Genomic DNA, 19,226 nt, shown 5'->3' on the forward strand with positions numbered 1-19,226 from the left:
ATGCGGCCAAGAAGAACTTTTGGGGATTTTTAAATAGATTTTAAAATAAGGGTTTTTTAAGGGGGGGAGGGATATGACGGGTGGGGGGAAAAAAACCGTTGGGGAGGGATCCAGTCCCTGTGCTTGTTCGCGGCACTATGACATCTGGTCTGAAGGCAGAGGGAGAGGGGTTTGTTCCAGGATTAGAGGTCGTTCAATCTGTACGGTAAGTGGGAGAGGCAGATATGGCGGAGGGGGGGGCTGCATCGAGTGTTGGGAGCATGTGCTCGCTGTTTGAAAGCGATCACGTGCTCCGGCCCCTCAGTCCCTACCCGTTCCTCGGGCGGCCATGATCCTCAGAGCTTGGGTCTTCGGTTGATGTTATGTAATGCTCGGTCCGTGGTTAATAAAGCTCCCCTGATTTGTGATCTTATTCAGAGGGAGTCCACGGACCTCATGGGCATTACGGAGACCTGGTTGGGCCCAGAGGGGGGGGTCCCCCTTGTTGAGTTGTGCCCTCCGGGTTTCCGAGCATTTCATCAACCGAGGTAGGGGTGGGGGGGTGGCGGTTGTTATTAGGGAAGATCTAGAGCCGAGGGAGGCTACTGTTCCTCAGATTACCGGTTGTGAATCCCTCTTTGTGAGGTGGGGCCATAGGAATCAGTTGGGTTTGTTGATCACGTACCTGGCTCCTTGCTGCGTGACTACAGCCCTACCCGAGTTGTTGGAGGTACTTGCCGGGGTGGCGGTTGAGACCCCCAGACTTATAGTCATGGGGGATTTCAACTTGCCATCGACCGGCTTGTCATCGACTGCAGCTCGGGAGTTCCAGGCTTCCATGACGGCCTTGGACCTGATTCAAGTAAATGATGGCCCTACGCACATGGGAGGAGGCACGCTGGATCTAATTTATATCTCTGGACAGTGGCTAAATGATCTGGAATTAGATGATTTAGCAACAGAACCGGTGTCATGGTCAGATCATTTTCTCCTTCGCCTGGACTTTCGAACCACCACCCACCATCGCAGGGAGACGGAACCAATACGTTGGTTCCGTCCCAGGCGCCTGATGGACCCTGAGAGGTTCCTGACGGAGCTTGGGCCATTTCCTGAGGATCTGGCCCACGGCACGGCTGAAGAACTAGTTGTGGCCTGGGAACAGGCCGCGGCTGGAGCTTTGGACCGTGTCGTGCCTTTGCGGCCTCTGACCCGGCGCAGATCTCAGCCGGCCCCTTGGTTCTCCGAGGGGCTGAGGGAGATGAAACGCCGGAGAAGATGCCTAGAGAGTACCTGGAGGTCCAGTCGTTCCGAAGCTGATCGGACACTAGTTAGGTCTTATTCTAAGACCTACCTAGTGGCAATGAGGGAGGCGAAGCATTCTTATGCCTCCACCCTCATTGCATCGGCAGATAACCGCCCGGCCGCCCTGTTTCGGGTGACCCGCTCTCTCCTTCATCAGGAGGTGCGGGATGACCCTTTGCAGGGACGTGCCGAGGAGTTTAGTGGTTATCTATACGATAAAATCGCTCAGCTCCGGGATGGTCTGGACCGAAATTGGGATGATCCAGGTGAGAGGGCAGAATCACGTCTTGTCGAGATTGTTTGGGATGAGTTTGATCTTGTGACTCCTGAGGACATGGACAGGTTGTTGGGGAGGCTCCATGCCACTACATGTTTACTGGACCCGTGCCCTTCCTGGTTGGTGCTGGCCACACAGGAGGTGACACGAGGCTGGCTCCAGGGGATTATCAACGCTTCTTTGTTGGAAGGGGTTTTCCCTGCCGCCTTGAAAGAGGCGGTGGTGAGACCCCTCCTCAAGAAGCCTTCCCTGGACCCAGCTATTTTGGATAATTATCGTCCGGTCTCCAACTTTCGCTTTGTTGCGAAGGTTGTAGAGAGTGCTGTGGCGCGGCAGCTACCCCAATACCTGGATGAAGCTGTCTATCTAGACCCATTCCAGTCTGGCTTCCGACCCAGATACAGCACGGAGACGGCTTTGGTCGTGTTGGTGGATGATCTCTGGAGGGCCAGAGACAGGGGTTATTCCTCTCCCTGGTCCTGTTAGATCTCTCAGCGGCTTTTGATACCATCGACCATGGTATCTTGCTGCGCCAGTTGGGGGGATTGGGAGTGGGAGGCATCGTTTATCGGTGGTTCTCCTCCTATCTTTCTGACCGGTCGCAGACGGTGTTGACAGGGGGGCAGAGGTTGGCCGCGAGGCGCCTCACTTGTGGGGTGCCACAGGGGTCGATTCTCTTGCCCCTCCTGTTCAACATCTATATGAAGCCTCTGGGTGAGATCATCAGTGGCTTAGGGGTGAGATACCAGCTGTACGCTGATGACACTCAGCTGTACTTCTCCACCCCGGGCCACCCCAACGAAGCTGTTGAAGTGCTGTCCCGGTGTTTGGAAGCCGTACGGGTCTGGATGGGGAGGAACAGGCTCAAGCTCAATCCCTCCAAGACGGAGTGGCTGTGGATGCCGGCACCCCGATTCAGTCAGCTGCAGCCGCAGCTGACTGTTGGAGGCGAGTTATTGGCCCCAAAGGAAAGCGTGCGCAACTTGGAAGTTCTCCTGGATGAACAGCTGTCGTTTGAAGATCATTTGACGGCCGTCTCCAGGAGGGCTTTTCACCAGGTTCGCCTGGTTCGCCAGTTGCGCCCCTTCCTTGATCGGGATGCCTTATGCACAGTCACTCATGCTCTTGTCACCTCTCGCTTGGATTATTGCAATGCTCTCTACATGGGGCTCCCCTTGAAGTGCACTCGGAGGCTTCAGTTAATCCAGAATGCAGCTGCGTGGGTGATAGAGGGAGCTCCATGTAGCTCCCATGTAACACCACTCCTATGCAGACTGCACTGGCTGCCTGTGGTCTTTCGGGTGCACTTTAAGGTTTTGATTACTACCTTTAAAGCGCTCCATGGCTTAGGGCCTGGGTACTTAGGGGACCGCCTACTGTTACCTCATGCCTCCCACCGACCCGTACGCTCACACAGAGAGGGACTTCTCAGGGTGCCGTCCGCCAAACAATGTCGGCTGGTGGCCCCCAGGGGAAGATCCTTCTCTGTGGTGGCTCCTACCCTCTGGAACGAACTTCCCCCTGGTTTACGCCAAATATCTGACCTTTGGACCTTTCGCCGTGAATTGAAAACACATTTATTTACTTGCGCGGGGCTGGCTTAAATTTTGTTGTATTTTAAATTTATATTCCATATTTCTAAATTTTATATGAATTTTTAATGGGTTTTTAGAATTTTAAATGTTTTAAAGTTTTTGGCCAATTGTATAATAAGTTTTTTAATTCTGTTTTTAATTGTATATTGTATTGTTTGTTTTTATTCTGGCTGTACACCACCCTGAGTCCTTCGGGAGAAGGGCGGTATAGAAATCTAATAAATAATAAAAAATAATAAAAAAATAATAAATAATGTGCTGGCCACATCTGGTTTAGCGAAGGGGGGAAAGAGTCCCAGTGATGCCACTGTGACAACGTGAGTTTGACACCCCTGGCTTAGGGTATTAGATAAGCTAGGTTCTGCTGGATATAAAGGTGACAATTCTTTTATTGCACATATCACATCCCATGTTCTGCACATCAATTAAAATGAAAAATATATGAAACAATATGAAAACTACTAGTATTTAAGAAACAATTCCTATAGGACATCATCTACCACTTAGTAGTATACTTTTGGAGAACCATACAAGGATTTTTCGGCTTCTAGTAATTCCTTATTGAGAGTTCAGCTGTATTTCAAAGCTTTTTAAAAGCACATTAAACAAAATATAGTAGATGATTTCTCTGTCTCATGTACACAATCCATTTGTTTTATTATGCTGTGATTGTTGTATGCATTACCCGACAATTGTGCCTGTAGGGATATTCCAGGAGTATATTCATTCTTTCAGTTTAATATGAGAAATACTGCCAAGATTTTTAAACACATTTCTTAAAAAGATTATTTAATAGAGCATTGTCACTTATTTACTTTTTAATGATAAAATTTTTTCTGTCCATGGAACATAAAGGAAGCTCACAAACACGGGTCTCAATTTTATAAGAACCCCTTTTTATTAGTGTTCAATCATAGAAAAATCCTTTCACAGTGTTAGAAATAGAGTTGGTCCCTTTCAAAATAAAGTTACTTAATTTTAGTAACATTGCTATAGAAGAAAAGTGTGGATGATTTTATATAATTAAAGTTATATAAATCGATACTTCTCTAAGGCATTTTTTCAGTGCTGTTTGGGAGTAAAAACAACTATTAAATAGGTATGGATTCAACATTCTTCATTTCTTCATTCATAAAAAAACATTTGATTTAGATAATGGGATAGATCAATTATCAATTCATCCTTATTAGCAACTTCCCTCCACATACCACATATGCTATTATGGATACCTCACGATCTCCTATAGCAAATAACAATTACAAAAGGGAAAGGAATTAGAAAATATTAATATACTTAATATAAAAGTATATATTAAAAATTAATATACAATATTAATATACTTCTGGAGCAACCTAAAGTTGAATGAAACTATATGCATAGATACTTAAAAAGTTCTTTTTTTCCGGAATACATGGGTGAGTGAAACTTTCCATAAGCTTATGTGGACTTGTACAGGTAGTTCTTGACTTATTTGTGCCTAAAATTTCTATTGCTAAGTGAGGCAGTTAAGTGAGTTTTGCCCTATTTTATGACCTTTCTTCTTAACAACAATCCACAGTTGTTAAGTGAATCACTGCAGTTAAATTAGTAATTCAGTTGTTAAGTAACTCTGGCTTCCCTTGTGCTTGTCAGATCAGAAAGTCATAAAAGATGATTACATCACCCCAGGATACTACAACCATCATAAATAAGAGTCAGCTGCCAAACATCTGAATATTAATCACATGACCATGAGGATGCTGCAATGGTCCTAAGGGTGCAAACTGGTCATAAACCACTTTTTTCACTACCATTGTAATTGGGCCCATTTTTGAGGCTTTTTTCAGCCTGTTTCCCCCTCCCCCCAAAAAAGGGCCTAAAATGCCTCAAAAACGGGCCAAAAAAGGCCCAAAAATGGACTGAAAAAAGCTTCAAAAATGGCCCCCAAAAGCCTTGAAAAACAGGCCAAAAAAAAACAACACCCTGAAAATGGGCCAAAAAGCCCCCCAAATGGGCCAAAAAAAAGTCTTGAAAACAGGCTGAAAAAAGTCTTGAAAATGGGCCAAAAAAAGGCCCGAAAACAGGGCATGCGGAGGCTAAAAAATGGCTGGCGGGTGGGCAATATTTGGTCTATAAGACGCATAGACATTTTCGTTCCTTTTTGGGAGACAAAAAAGTGTATCTTATAGTCTGAAAAATATGGTAATCATTGCTTCTTATGCCTATGTCAAGCTAAGATCAAGTTTTTGTGTCCTGGTTTCTGTTTTATAAATAATTCTCAAGATAATGTTGATTATCATTATCATTATGAACATGGCAATTGTTCATGATCATGATATATTCATGATAAATTTTATTATCAATAAGGTTTACAGTTTATAAGGTTATAGTCCTTGACTCACCCACTCATTTAGTGACTATTCAACAGCACTGAAAAAAAATGACTTATGACCGATTTTTACACTTACGACTGTTTCAGCATCCCCATGGTCAATGAGCATGACTACTGGGATCTATTTATGATGGTTGCAATGTCCAGGTGTCATGTGATCACCATCTGTAAGCGTGGCAGCTGGCTTTCCACAAGCACGTCAATGGGGGAAACCAGATTCAGCTATTAAACCACATGATTCATTTAACAACTGCAATGATTCATTTAACAATTGTGGCAAAAAGGTCATAAAATGGGGCACAACTCACTTAACAACTGTCTTGCTTAGCAACAGACATTTTGGGTTTCATTACAGTCATAAGTCAAGGACTAACTGTATTTACGGAATTCTCTCCGAACTGAATTTTGCTGCCTAGAAATCTTACATAGCATTTCATCTCACTAAAATCAATAAGTAACTTGTAAGAAAAATAAATAAAACCTGGCCATTCACTTTTTCTTCTTAGGTATTAGTTTCTGTATGCTTTACTTAGAAAAGATACTATACAAGAAACAAATACTTATATTTATAGAATGGGAGCTAGCTCAAGTAATCCAAATTTATTTATCAGTTGGCAATATGAAGACCTACAACAATGATCCAAAAACAAAAATATAAAAATGTGTGTTTTAAAAAAATAATCAGAGTTCTGCTTTTTTCTTCAGAATGAGTTGCCTCACAAGTTCGATCACATAAGGTTTTATTTCCTCAACAGTGACTGTAGAGTCCCAAGCTTTTACCACTTTTCCATCTGGATCTACCAGATATTTCCAGAAGTTCCAAGTTGGCTCTTCTCCAGTAGATTCTACATTAAAAAGAGTATAAATATCAGAGATATGAATCATCTATAATGCTCTAATTTTGCATATTTGCAACCTTAAAAAACATGAAAGATTAAATAAGAAATGTGATTATCCAAAGGAAAACCAATATTAAATAATATAGAAATAAAGATTAACCCAGGTCCCAGATCTTAGAAGAATTCATTTTGGCTTGGAAGAAAATAGTGCTTAATGCTCAAATGGTTCAACAAAATGGAGCATTTCAGCAAAAAGAACCTTACAAGTGCATTGATCACTCATTTATGTATTTTTTAAATTAAAATCATTTTGTTTCCAATTGGTAAACTGTACAATTTCCACCATTGCTAGCAAACATGATCAATAGACATTTTTTCTTTCATCCCTTATCACTTTTCCTTTTCTCTATTTCTCTCCCCTGCAACTCATTTTTTAATTTTTTTCCCCTTCTTTCTCTCTCTCATATTAGAGCAACAACAAATGCTTTTAAAAAGATTTGTACCTGCTATATTTTTTTCAAGGCACATTATGTTGAGTTACATGCAATTCAGGAATATGGTGCTATGAGGTAAAGTATAAGGCAACTAAATTTTGCTGAAATCCTATTGACACTATTGATTTCCTGGGACGTAGGAGAAAAATTAAAAATAGTAATCAAAACATCAATTTATTTTACTATATAAAGTTAAAAGAAGTAAAAAAAAATATTGTTGAATTCATGGTAATCTTCCCTGAATCTCTCAAAAGTAAGCTATCACTGATAGTGATCACAAACCACCTACAGTTTATAAGGAATAACAATAAAGTTAGTATTTGCCGCTGATTCAATCTATTTTAATACTCACCGATTAAAAATTTAAAGGCTGGATTTGCCCCGATGCCCTTCACTGCTATCTTGCTGAACATAGGAAATGTAACGCTGTATGTTTGTCGGACAAATCTCTCAATTTCATTATTACTGTTGGGTTCTTGCTGTCCAAACTGATTGCAGGGAAATGCTAGCACATTAAAATGATAGGAACCAATTTCTCTCTGCAACTTTTGTAAGGCTTTGTAGTGACTGTCGGTATACCCACACTCACTTGCAACATTGGTAACTAACGATACCTAATGGAAGAAATAACAAATACCAGTTATAACCCATTCTACATTCTACTTTTTAGTATAGCATGCTTTACTTCCCATATATATATATCCCATTTTCAGAAATGGAGCATTTTGAGAAGAATAATATTTTGCTTTTAGACTTCAGTTATTGCTTTCATAATTACTATAATGCATACATGGATAGACAGTTGGTGCAGTGGTCAGGGCATCAACTGGAAACCAGGAGATCATGATTTTTAGTGGCACCTTAGGCACAAAGCTAGCTGGGAGACCTTGGGCCAGTTACTTTCTTTCAATCCTAAGAAGGAGACAACGGCAAACCACTTCTGAAAGAGTTTGCCAAGAAAACTGCAGGAACTTGTCCAAGCAGTCTCAGATACAACTGACCAGAGGAAAAATAATAATACATAATACACTGATAAAGTAAATAACTAAATCCTTCTGAGACCCATGTCAGTTTGAAATTAGGTGTGTTTGCAGTTATTTCTCCCCCTCTCCTCACTAGTAGAACACATTAGCCGTTGCTCTGTGGACAAATGTCTTATAAAATGTGCAGTTGTCTGATAAATCTTTTACTGTACAATCCAGTTTTATTCTTGAAGTTAAGCTGAGGATACCTGTATGCAAATCAGAGGCACTGGTGGAGGAAAGAGAAAAAAAATACTGCCTTGCCCCCTTGAATGTACATGTGATAGAAATTAGATACACATATGCATAAGAGGGGCAGGGTTTTACATGCTTGTGATTGCCATCTTAATATTTTTGACCTTTCATGGATGCCCATGATTTGTATTTATTGTGACCACATTTTGGTGAGTTGGTCATAAATCTTTAAATAATTAGATATTTTTAATAGGACAACAATTAAAAATAGTTGCAAATTGTTCAGAATTCCGTAATAGGTAAGTAATAAAGAATCATATCTGAGTAGATAATAATAGAATAACAGAGTTGGAAGGGACTTTGGAAGACTTCTAGTCCAACCTTCCTCGCTATACCATTTCAGACAGATGGTTGTCCAATCTGTTACTTAAAAATCTCCAGTGTTGCAGCACCCACAATCTAGTCTGGAAGCAACTCATTCCACTAATTAATTGTTCTGATGGCCTGGAAATGTCCCCTTATTCTAGGTTGGTTCTCTCCTTGATTAGTTTCCATCCATTGCTTCTTGTCCTGCCTATTCTTTGGAGAACAGATTGACCCTCCCATCTTCCTTGTGTAAGCCCCTCAAATATTGGAACACTGCTATCATGTCACCCCTATAATTTGGTATGCCACTGCAATCCATAAAATAAAACATGAATTTTCCATGTACCAAGAAAATTATTTTTAAAAGCCATTCAGCTACATAATCCACTAGGGCCATAACTTTAAAAAAAACCCTCTCCCTCTATCTCCCTCCCTCCCTCCCTCCCTCCCTCTCTCCATTTATATTTAATGTAGACCCATAGGACTCCAGGTGCTATTCTTTTCTCCCCACAAAACAACCCTGCCCAGTATTCTGAGATATGAGAAAAATTGAAAGGAGGATTTCTGAAAGGAAAAATAGGGAAAACATTCAAAGAGATACAAAGACTGACTCCAGGAAAACTTCTTTTGCACCAAAGGAGGTGCTACAAGTACTGTCAATTATAACTGCCATATGTACTGTTTCCCCTCCCTTTTAAATGTTGATTGTATAAACAACTGCACTTAAGTTCTAATTATGTAATCAAATTTGCAGGTAGGTAAATATTTAACTTTATGTAATGTAAAGGTGGTGTCAATTTCTACATATAATTTAATCAGGGACAATTACATTTTTGCATACAATTGCATTGTGCAATTAATTACCTGTTATATAGTACATATGCCATAGAAGTTGTAGATGGGGGTAGAACATTTTCTATGCTAGAATCATAAATGTTTTACTGTGCTTTTCCAAATGACCACTGAAGTGCTTAACTTCTAATCTAAGTAGAGGTAATACAACAACAGTAATAACAACTTTATTTACGGTCAGACACAAAATAAATAAATAAGGATTCTATTTTGCCAGTAAGCATCTTATATCTCAATGGCTTTAATGTATCAAATAACAGCCTTCTCCAGCCATCTGTTCTGCAGATATATTGTTGTAGTTATTTCTCACATGGCTAGAGGAAAACCACCTGATGTCAGATTTGGCCTTTAGCAAAGAAAAGACAGACAAAAATCAGACATTTTGCTCAAGAAATCAGGCTGTCCAGTAAGTAGCAGAGTTTGAGCGAGAGAAAGGTTGAATTCATTGAGTCATTGAATTTTATGTAACTGTTTTAGATAAAGAGTGGTAGTTGGATTCTTTTGCAATGCCTTCCTAGCTTCTCTAAAAGAAAGATTCCTTATCAGAAGTTCCTTGTGTGTTGGATTCTTGTATGCCAATGAATTGTTCCCAATTCAGCATGCCAGTGTTAACTCTGCCATATCCATGTAGTCCTCGACTTACAACAGTTCATTTAGTGACCGTTCAAAATTACAATGCCACTGAAAAAAGTGACTTATGACCTTTTTTCACAGTTAGGACCATTGCAGAATCCCCATGAACACATGATCAAAATTCGGATGCTTGGCAACTAACTCATACTTATGACAGTTGTAGTGTCCCGCGATCATGTCATCCCATTTTGCAACTTTCTGACGAGGAAAGTCAATGGAGAAGCCAGAGTCACTTAAAAACAGTGTTGCTAATTTAACAACTACAGTGATTCACTTAACAGCTGTGGCAAGAAAAGTTGTAAAATGGAGCAACATTCACTTAACAAATGCTTCACTCAGCAACAGAAATGTTGGGCTCAGTTGTGGTTTTTAAATCAAGGACTGCCTGGATTAGGACTACAATTGCCAGGATTTCTAGTTAGCTGCTATATTGAGTTGGGATTCTAGAGACAGAGTGGCTGTTTATTTGGAAAGCAACATTACAGGAAGATTGCTGTATGACTAATCAGAGCTTGTAAAGGACCCGCTTACAGTACTGGATAAATATGGAAAATCTATGCTTTGATAAGCATTTCAAATACATTTTAAATGTAGAATTGTCTCTAGATTTTAATTCTTTTCTTTCAATCTGAGAAAGCCAACAACTGTGCTGAAAATAATTATTCCTTGGGAATACTAGATTATGAAGGGTTTAGCCCTTACATGTAAAATATCAGCTGAGAATCAAAGTATTATCAATTATCCCAGAAAAACTGAATGTGAATCACGTTTGCCATCTAGTGGACCTGCATTTTACTTCCAACATCTTGGAAGTGTGCATTAAATGCGTGCTTCAAAACAAATTGAAAATGAAACAAAATACTATAGGAGTAGCTTTTGGAGAGATGGGGAGCATGTAAGATAGATAGCTAGAGAACATTTAATTAATATATGCATAGCAACGATTTCGCTACATTTAGTGTGTGATCAGAATTTATTTATTTTATACCTTTATTAATTTTATAAATAACTCAAGGTGGCAAAGATATCCAATACACACCTTCCTCTTCCTATTTTCCCCACAGGGTGTAAGGTGGATTGGATTGAGAGAGAGTCAATCCTAAGTCCTAAGTCACCCAGCTGCCTACACAAAGTTGCTGACTACCTTAGGAAGTATTTTTTTTAGAAAAAAATGTCTCCATACAATGTGTCCAGAATATGATAATTTGAACATGGTCATTTGTGCCCTGACTAAGAAATCTAGGTTGATTTGTTCAATGATATATTTCAATTTCATTATATACTCAGGAGTCTTTTTTTTTTTGTTTACATTTATACCCCGCCCTTCTCCGAAGACTCAGGGCGGCTTACAGTGTATAAGGCAATAGTCTCATTCTATTTGTATATTTTTACAAAGTCAACTTATTGCCCCCCCAACAATCTGGGTCCTCATTTTACCTACCTTATAAAGGATGGAAGGCTGAGTCAACCTTGGGCCGGGCTTGAACCTGCAGTAATTGCAGGCTCTGTGTTCTTAATAACAGGCTTTACCAGCCTGAGCTAAACCGGCCCCTAGCAATTCCAACTCCAATTCAAATAAATGTACTTTTTCTATCTTTCTTCTTCAGTGTCCAACTTGGTCTTCCATTGCCAAAAGGAAAACCACTGACTGCACCATTCTAATATTTGTAGCTATAGACATATCCGCACATATGAGTACCTTTTCCAAGGTCTTCATTGCTCCTCTACTAAGCATTAGTCTGTAGTGTATTTCTTGATTGCTGGTTTGTTTACTCTTGATGATTGATCCTAAAAGGCAGAAGCTACCTACCAGTTCAATATTTTCATTGTCAGCAAAGGTTACGTGTACTTTAATAGACTTTTTTAGAATACTTAGTTTATACCACTATACTCTTTACATTTCTCACCATCCAGGAAGATAACATTTATAAACACTTTTAATGAATTTGTTATATCACATATTTCCTCTAAAGAATACAAAGTAGCATTAACACAGCCAATCCTTTCTTTTATCCTCACAAGACAGACAAGTTACCCACTGAACTGCAAAGTATTTGGCTAAGCCTCCTAGAAAGAGGCTTCCTAGCATTAATATAGTTATTACGACTGTATGACTGTAACTTTGTTGCTGGCAATCCTTATGATTTATACTGACCATCATTTGTGTTGTAAATGTTGTACCTTGATGAAAGTATCTTTTCTTTTATGTACACTGAGAGCATATGCACCAAGACAAATTCCTTGTGTGTCCAATCACACTTGGCCAATAAAAAATTCTATTCTATTCTATTCTATTCTATTCTATTCTATTCTATTCTATTCTATTCTATTCTATTCTATTCCATCTTTTCTTCCATAAAGGAGAAATACAAAAATTATGCCAAAATTATCAATTTCTCATAAAGTCTCTTATAAAATCAGCAATTGCATAATGAAGGTAGCAACACCAAGAGTCCATCTCTGAAGATCAGTGGTTCACAAAAAAAGTGAAAAATAAAAATAAACAAATATTCGAAAGTATGCTTAAAAGTGTGTGTGTACTCATTTCACAGCTACTTCCCAGATAGAATTCCCTATCTTGTCCTTTTCATGATACCAACTAATATATTTTCCAATATTATATGCTCTGATAATTCCTTCCAGTTTTATCTTAGATCTTCAAAGATAGTTCAAGTGGTCTGAATGCTTGGAAATATAGCCAGTTTGGGCTAGTGGTTAAGACATCAAGCTAGAAAGCAGGAGACGGGAGAGTTCAAATCTCACCTTGGCCATGAAAGCTAGCTTAGTGACCTTGGACTAGATAGTCTCTCTCAGCCCAACTTACCTCTCGGGGTTGTTGTGGGGGAAAAAGGAGGAGGAAGGTGTGTATTGGATATCTTTGCCACCTTGAGTTATTTGTAAAATTAATAAATGTGGAAAATAAATAAATTCTGATCAGGAATAAGGAAAAAACAGAGAGCATCCTGATTTGATTTACTCTTACAGTAAATTTACTTTTAATGAGTTACATTAGAGTTCCTATGCACTGTCCTAAATAATTAAGTTCTTAATTAGTTCTCAATTTAAAATTAAAATTAAGACATTGGAATACCTATTTACCCATGTAGTTTCAGATATTAAATAAAGGTATTGTTATCAACATCACCAATTTATATCAGTAAAGAGCCTCGGCAAGCAATAATGAATAAATTTTCATAAAGATCAGTATACATTATGGTAAACTAATCTATACAGTACAGGATTACTTTACTTATCTGCCTGTATTTGGAACCATGCTTCTCTGTGAAATTCATTACAGTGATGTCACTTTGAATGAAATATATTTGTATTTTCCATGTTACTCCCAAATCTTTCGCTAGAAGTTCAGTATGTTTCTATGGAATATAGAAGGAAAAATAGTTTTCAGGCAGAAGGTTTTATCCTATGTGCTTTTTAATAATTATATTTCAAACATATGTTTTTTACCTGCTATATGATAAAAACCTCTGAACCTTTAGTTAAATTCACATCTCTAGAAAGAGAGCATTAAGTTCAATTTCTGAGTTCTAAAGCGTTAATTCTAAATGATTTACTTTACCTGGATTTTCTTCAGACTAACTTTCTACATGACAGGCACAGCCAGTGTTAAAACTCAAGTGAATTTTAATATTTAAAATTATCTTTTTTTTTTTTTAAGGAACCCGACTCCGATGTTGGAGCTGTCTTTGTAGGATGATACCTACTCTGTCTTCCTCCATCCCGGCTAATCAACCGTTTGTTTTGTATTAAAGAAAGCAAATGGTTTGCAGGGTCGTTCGGTAAACCATAAAAAAAAAAAAGGCCATTACGAGTAGATCCCAACCCCACGCCTTTATCTCGCCTATTCCGAAACATGCTGAAATGTAAGCAGGGAGTTCAGCCCGCCTGCCACGTAGACACGGGATCGGCTGTTCACAAGAAGCAGAGGGAGACAAACTCCGCGCGCACAGGCAGAAGAAGAAAAGGGGAAAGATCCGACTAAACTTTTTTTTTTTTAATAGAGCGTTACAGAACCGTAGGCGCAAAGTCGCAGACAACCGGGAGCCCCGTCAGGACACCCATCCCGCAAACCCTCCCAGCCAGATCAGTGCGCCTTCTTCCTTTTCCCAGTCCGTCATGCAGGCATGCCGAGATGACTTGCTGGTTAGTTTGGCGGCAGCAGGCTCTCTCCTCCGCAGACTTACCGAGCCTCTGTATTTGTCCAGGGAGACTAATTTACCCCTGATGTTGACCACTTTAAACGAGTAAAAATTGTCCTCTTTCTGTTCCGAGGCGGAAAAGGCCAAGAACAGCAGGGCTCCTACGACGATTAGCATGGCTAGAGGGAGCAGGAAAAATTTAGGGAAGGAAGAACCAATTTTGGGCTCCGCGCTGTCCTCGGGATCTAACATACTGCACAGATTTCTACTGACGTCTTCCCGACCGCAAAGCATTGCGGGAAGAAAGCTACGGCTGGAATGAAGGAACGAAGGAATAGATAAAGCAGGTTTTTCCTGGATGTTGTAAAGGAAAAAAATCCAAAATTCATGGCAAAGCTTTTCTTTTACAATATCAACTGAAAATGTATGAAATGCTGCACAAGCAATTGAGTTGTCGGTACTCTTGATTGAGAAAGAGTGTTGAACAAAGATGGGAGAGTTCCTTAGAAAGTTTGCTTTTTTGTTTTTCAGCTAAATTGATACAGGCCACGATCAGCGAAACCATGGTTTCTCATCCTGAGACAGTAGTCCTATACTTTAGGTGCCTGCCTTGAGGTGTTAAACATTATATTCAGTTCACTTTAACCATTAATTCATATTAATTAAGAATAAAAGAAACAGTATCTCTGTTACTTGATTGGTTCATAAATTCACATCAATCTGCAGGTTCAAAATAGGCTTAACAAAAACAAAAACATTTAGCTATATTTAGAAAAGATCCATTGCGATGTATTGGACATTAATTAATACATGCCTGTTGAGTGTTTGTCTAACTTTAAATCCAGCCAAGCAAAACCGTACAGTATTGCAAAATGCAATACTACTATTTTTGTCATTCTTTGTTTCTTCCTGCATTTCAATGGAAATTTGTCTTGGTTTTAGTTCTGCTTTTGTTATGTGCTTTTGTCAAAAGGATTAGAGAAATGCTACCAGACTGTCACTAATTCAAATGCACTAATTCAAATTCCTAAAGCCATACCATATTAAGAAATATATTCCTTTCATCAATATAAATAATTAATTCAAATTTCAGTGAGGTTGTCAACTCAGAGATTATCTATTTCTAAACCAGTTATCAGCCAACATGATGAGCTGCATATTTACATGATGTTCAAAGTCAACTAATTTCTTAATGCTCATCAGCAGTTCTCTAGATTCTGCCTGAGATTTACATAGCAGATGCTTATATATATATATTTATATTTTCAGCAGTAAATATCCAAAAAATATACTAAGATTATATAACATAATAGTTTAGATATAAAACTATTTTCCAAATGTATTGCAAGTTTAGTTCTTTGAATAGAATAGAATAGAATAGAATAGAATAGAATAGAATAGAATAGAATAGAATTTTTTATTGGCCAAGTGTGATTGGACACACAAGGAATTTGTCTTGGTGCATATGCTCTCAGTGTACATAAAAGAAAAGATACCTTCATCAAGGTACAACATTTACAACACAAATGATGGTCATAAGGTACAATTTAACACTTAATGATACAACACTTAATGATAACCATAGGGTACAAATAAGCAATTTGGCTAATTAATCAATTATTAATTTGGCTAATTAATAAAAGTAGTGAACTCAATACTTTCACACTTGACCCTGGAATAAAAGCTAAAATGTATGGAACAGAGCCTTATAATGTTTACATGCAAATTTCTGTTTTCCAAAGGAAATGTTGCTCTTTATTGTTGCAATAAAGAGAATCCATTAGTTCTTCACAGTGGGAATAGGAAGAAGTCCTTAAAGTATACTCTTCAAATGTAGGCCCATGAACAACCTGTAACACTAATCAATCTAGATCTGTGTAATTGATAAGGAGGCAGAAATCTGCATTAAATGTCTTTTGGATATACTATTGATTCATCATCATCATTTTATTCAATATGAGATTATCACAGAAACTTTAAAAAAATCCTTCAGAAGACAAGCTATCATTTATCGTTAGGATGAATGTCTAATAGTAGCCAGTGGGATGAAGTGCAGCAGTTGTAAAGTTTTTTCAGATTCAGTTGCTGTGACAATCTTCCTTAAAGGAAATAGGGGATGGGCAGATACTTATCTGGTTTCCCTTCCCTTTTTCTCCTGCATATTTTTTTCCTGTTTTTCTGTTTCTTTCACATCATGTTTATATTTTAAACAACAAAAAAGATAAGTCCTTAAAATGTTTAAATGTTTACTGGGAGGGGGGGAAGTAAATCAGATCTTCAGAGCCTTCCAAAAAGTAGGCAGGGTTGAAGCCATCCAAATCTTGGGGAAAATGAGGACAACTGTTGCAAAACAAAAACTGGTTTACAGAGTTCCAACAGATCACACTGCTTAAGTGATAGGACACATCATACTCACCCTGTCAGTTCATATCAGTTTGTCAGAAATAATCAGAGATATGAAATCTCAAATGTAATCAGGCTCTTATCAGGAAAGGTGACAACCAGTATCTTGAATTGCATTTGGAAGCTTATTGGCAAGGAGTACGGCTCATGAAGCTGCAGGCTACATGGGCACCCATAACTACCATTGCTGTCCTTTGGACCAGTGAAACTTTATAGTGGTCTTTAAGGGCAGCCCCTTAAAGCCCTTAAACCTTTAAACCCCTTTAAAGGTGTGGATAAGAGCACAAAGGAGCCTACCGTTCCCTGTCCTATTGTTCCTCTTCATTATATATCCAATTAATATAGTTATTACATACTTACGCTCATATATATGCTTATATATTATATAGTTATTTCATGTTAATGCTTATATATACTGTTATGACTAACTAACTAACTAACTAACTAACTAACTAAATAAATATAAAACACATTGTAGTACAGTAATCCAGACAAGAGGTATGTCTTCTTAAGGATAGTCTTTCTGTTCCTTTTCATATTGGTATCTCCCTAGTTAAAATGTGGCATTTAAAGGGTGTGTGTGTGTGATCATGATTGTGCAATTAGCTAAAATTAAAATTATCTGCTGGTAAACTATTTTCCTTACTTCAGAGGAAAGTGGGATTATGATTGCAAATGGCAAATCCAGGGAATCTGGCAAATACAAACACTATTCCTCTTCTTCCATAAAGAGCTGCAGTTGTTAGAATGCAGTATTGCAGGCTAACTCTGCCCATAAACAGGAGTTCGATCCTGACCAGCTTAAGGTTCACTCACCCTTCATCCTTCCAAACTTAGTAAAATGAGGACCCAGATAGTTGGGGGCAATAAACTGACATTTATAAATAAGTCTAAGTGTTATTACTAGTGCTATAAATGAAAAGAAAAAGACAGCTGTCTTCTCATCTACCTTGTTGGAAACCAAAAAAGATGGTAGAGGATACAATGAAAAGAATAGTGGAAATAAAGTGCTAATGATGGTGGCTAATCATTAAATTATTGTTAATGAATTGCTAATGAACAGGTGGAAGATTTACTTCTTCCTCCTGACAGTACCAAGGCATATTTCTGATCACACTGACTGCTTTAAGTCATTAGGAGACAGCAAAACCCTGAATGCAGCAGTTTTGGTGGATAATGGGTAAGAATACAGGTATTATGGCAGCAATGTTAGGTCTAGATGGCCTGTAAAGTCAAGTAGCGCTGAATTTGAAGTAATAAATGATATATAGTTGAAGGTTATCATACTGAAGGTCTCCACATTAGCTTTAATGATCATGCGGATTGCTGATGCATACAATCCAAGCCAACATCAACACTTCTGTGTTTTTGCTTGTAGGTTGAATTATTGGGAGAAGCACGAACCTGAAGCCTGAAGCCTGAAGCTGACGAATGAGACTTCGTCGAAACGTCGCCAAGACACTTCCAATTTTACGTGGGAGAAAACCCGAATAACCAAAGACCTACATATATATATATAAAATTTTATTTATTTATTTATTTATTTATTTGATTTTTATACCGCCCTTCTCCCGAAGGACTCAGGGCGGTGTACAGGCAAGATAAAACATACAATGTACAAATTAAAATGCAATTTAAAAAACTTATTTTAAAATTAGCCTGAAAAAATTAAAATATGCCATGAACTAAAAACCCCATTTAAAATTAATAAAATTTACAAAATTTAAAAATTAAAATTCAATTCAAGCCAGCCCCGCGCGAATAAAAAGGTGTGTCTTCAGTTCGCGACGGAATGTCTGAAGGTCAGGTATTTGGCCTAAGCTCGGGGGAAGCTCGTTCCAGAGTGTGGCCCTTCCCCTGGGGGCCGCCAGCCGGCATTGTTTGGCGGACGGCACCCTGAGAAGTCCCTCTCTGTGAGAGCGTACGGGTCGGTGGGAGGCATGTGGTAACAGCAGGCGGTCCCGTAAGTACCCAGGCCCTAAGCCATGGAGCGCTTTAAAGGTCGTAACCAACACCTTAAAGTGCACTCGAAAGGCCACAGGTAGCCAGTGCAGTCTGCGCAGGAGCGGTGTTACGTGGGAGCTACGTGTAGCTCCCTCTATCACCCGCGCAGCTGCATTCTGGACTAACTGAAGCCTCCGAGTGCACTTCAAGGGGAGCCCCATGTAGAGAGCATTACAATAATCCTATATATATATATATATAAAACTTAACCAATAATGGGCAGGGAGAGTAATTTTCACGGGAGATGTATTTATATGAACAATTATGGGAAATGTACTCCAGTAGTTTCTAAAACAGTACCATAGGTAGATAACGGCGCTTTCCTTTTACAAAGAAAAAACACATAAGGCATTGGATCCAGCTTTTATTATATTGCCTATTTTCCTTCACACTTTCCGTGTGGCTAGAAGTGTCCGCGAAGGCAAATGAGCCAGGAGAGGAAATTAAACTCTGGGAGAGCCGCGGACGCCCTCGCGCAAAAAGGAGCGAAATAAAAGCGGCCGCTCAGAGGCAAGAGTAGGAGCTCCTGGCTCGGCGCGCGCGCGGGGGGGGTGTTTCTCTTGTTTTGGAGGCCTCCCGGGTTGGGAAGACAATTTCACCCCTTGAGGGAGGAGGAATCTCCCCCTTTGTAATTCAGGGAGCCGCCTGACTGTCTCGGCCCCGAGGTAGCCCAGCATAACACTGCAGCAGCATCCTCTCCTCTCCTCTCCTCTCTCTCTCAGTCCGGCGTTCCCGTC

The 19,226-nt window shown here is 39.2% G+C and overlaps 1 protein-coding gene across 2 annotated transcripts; it reads right to left on the minus strand.

The window, feature by feature from the left end:
* Window positions 1-6,109: 6,109 nt before the first annotated feature.
* Window positions 6,110-14,411, minus strand: GPX7 (glutathione peroxidase 7). 2 transcript variants are annotated; one of them, XM_058179233.1, is made up of 4 exons: window positions 14,128-14,411; window positions 13,180-13,299; window positions 7,210-7,471; window positions 6,110-6,369 (listed from the first exon to the last, which is right to left on the minus strand). In XM_058179233.1, the coding sequence occupies exons 1-4, from the start codon at window positions 14,374-14,376 to the stop codon at window positions 6,206-6,208; spliced, it is 795 nt and encodes a 264-aa protein (XP_058035216.1). In that variant the 5' UTR covers window positions 14,377-14,411; the 3' UTR covers window positions 6,110-6,205. The 2 variants fall into 2 exon arrangements, with proteins under 2 accessions (XP_058035216.1, XP_058035217.1); XM_058179234.1 differs by lacking the exon at window positions 13,180-13,299.
* Between the last annotated feature and the right edge of the window lie 4,815 nt (window positions 14,412-19,226).

Source organism: Ahaetulla prasina, chromosome 3 (assembly GCF_028640845.1).
Source record: "Ahaetulla prasina isolate Xishuangbanna chromosome 3, ASM2864084v1, whole genome shotgun sequence".
In the NCBI taxonomy this organism is placed as follows: Eukaryota; Metazoa; Chordata; class Lepidosauria; order Squamata; family Colubridae; genus Ahaetulla; species Ahaetulla prasina.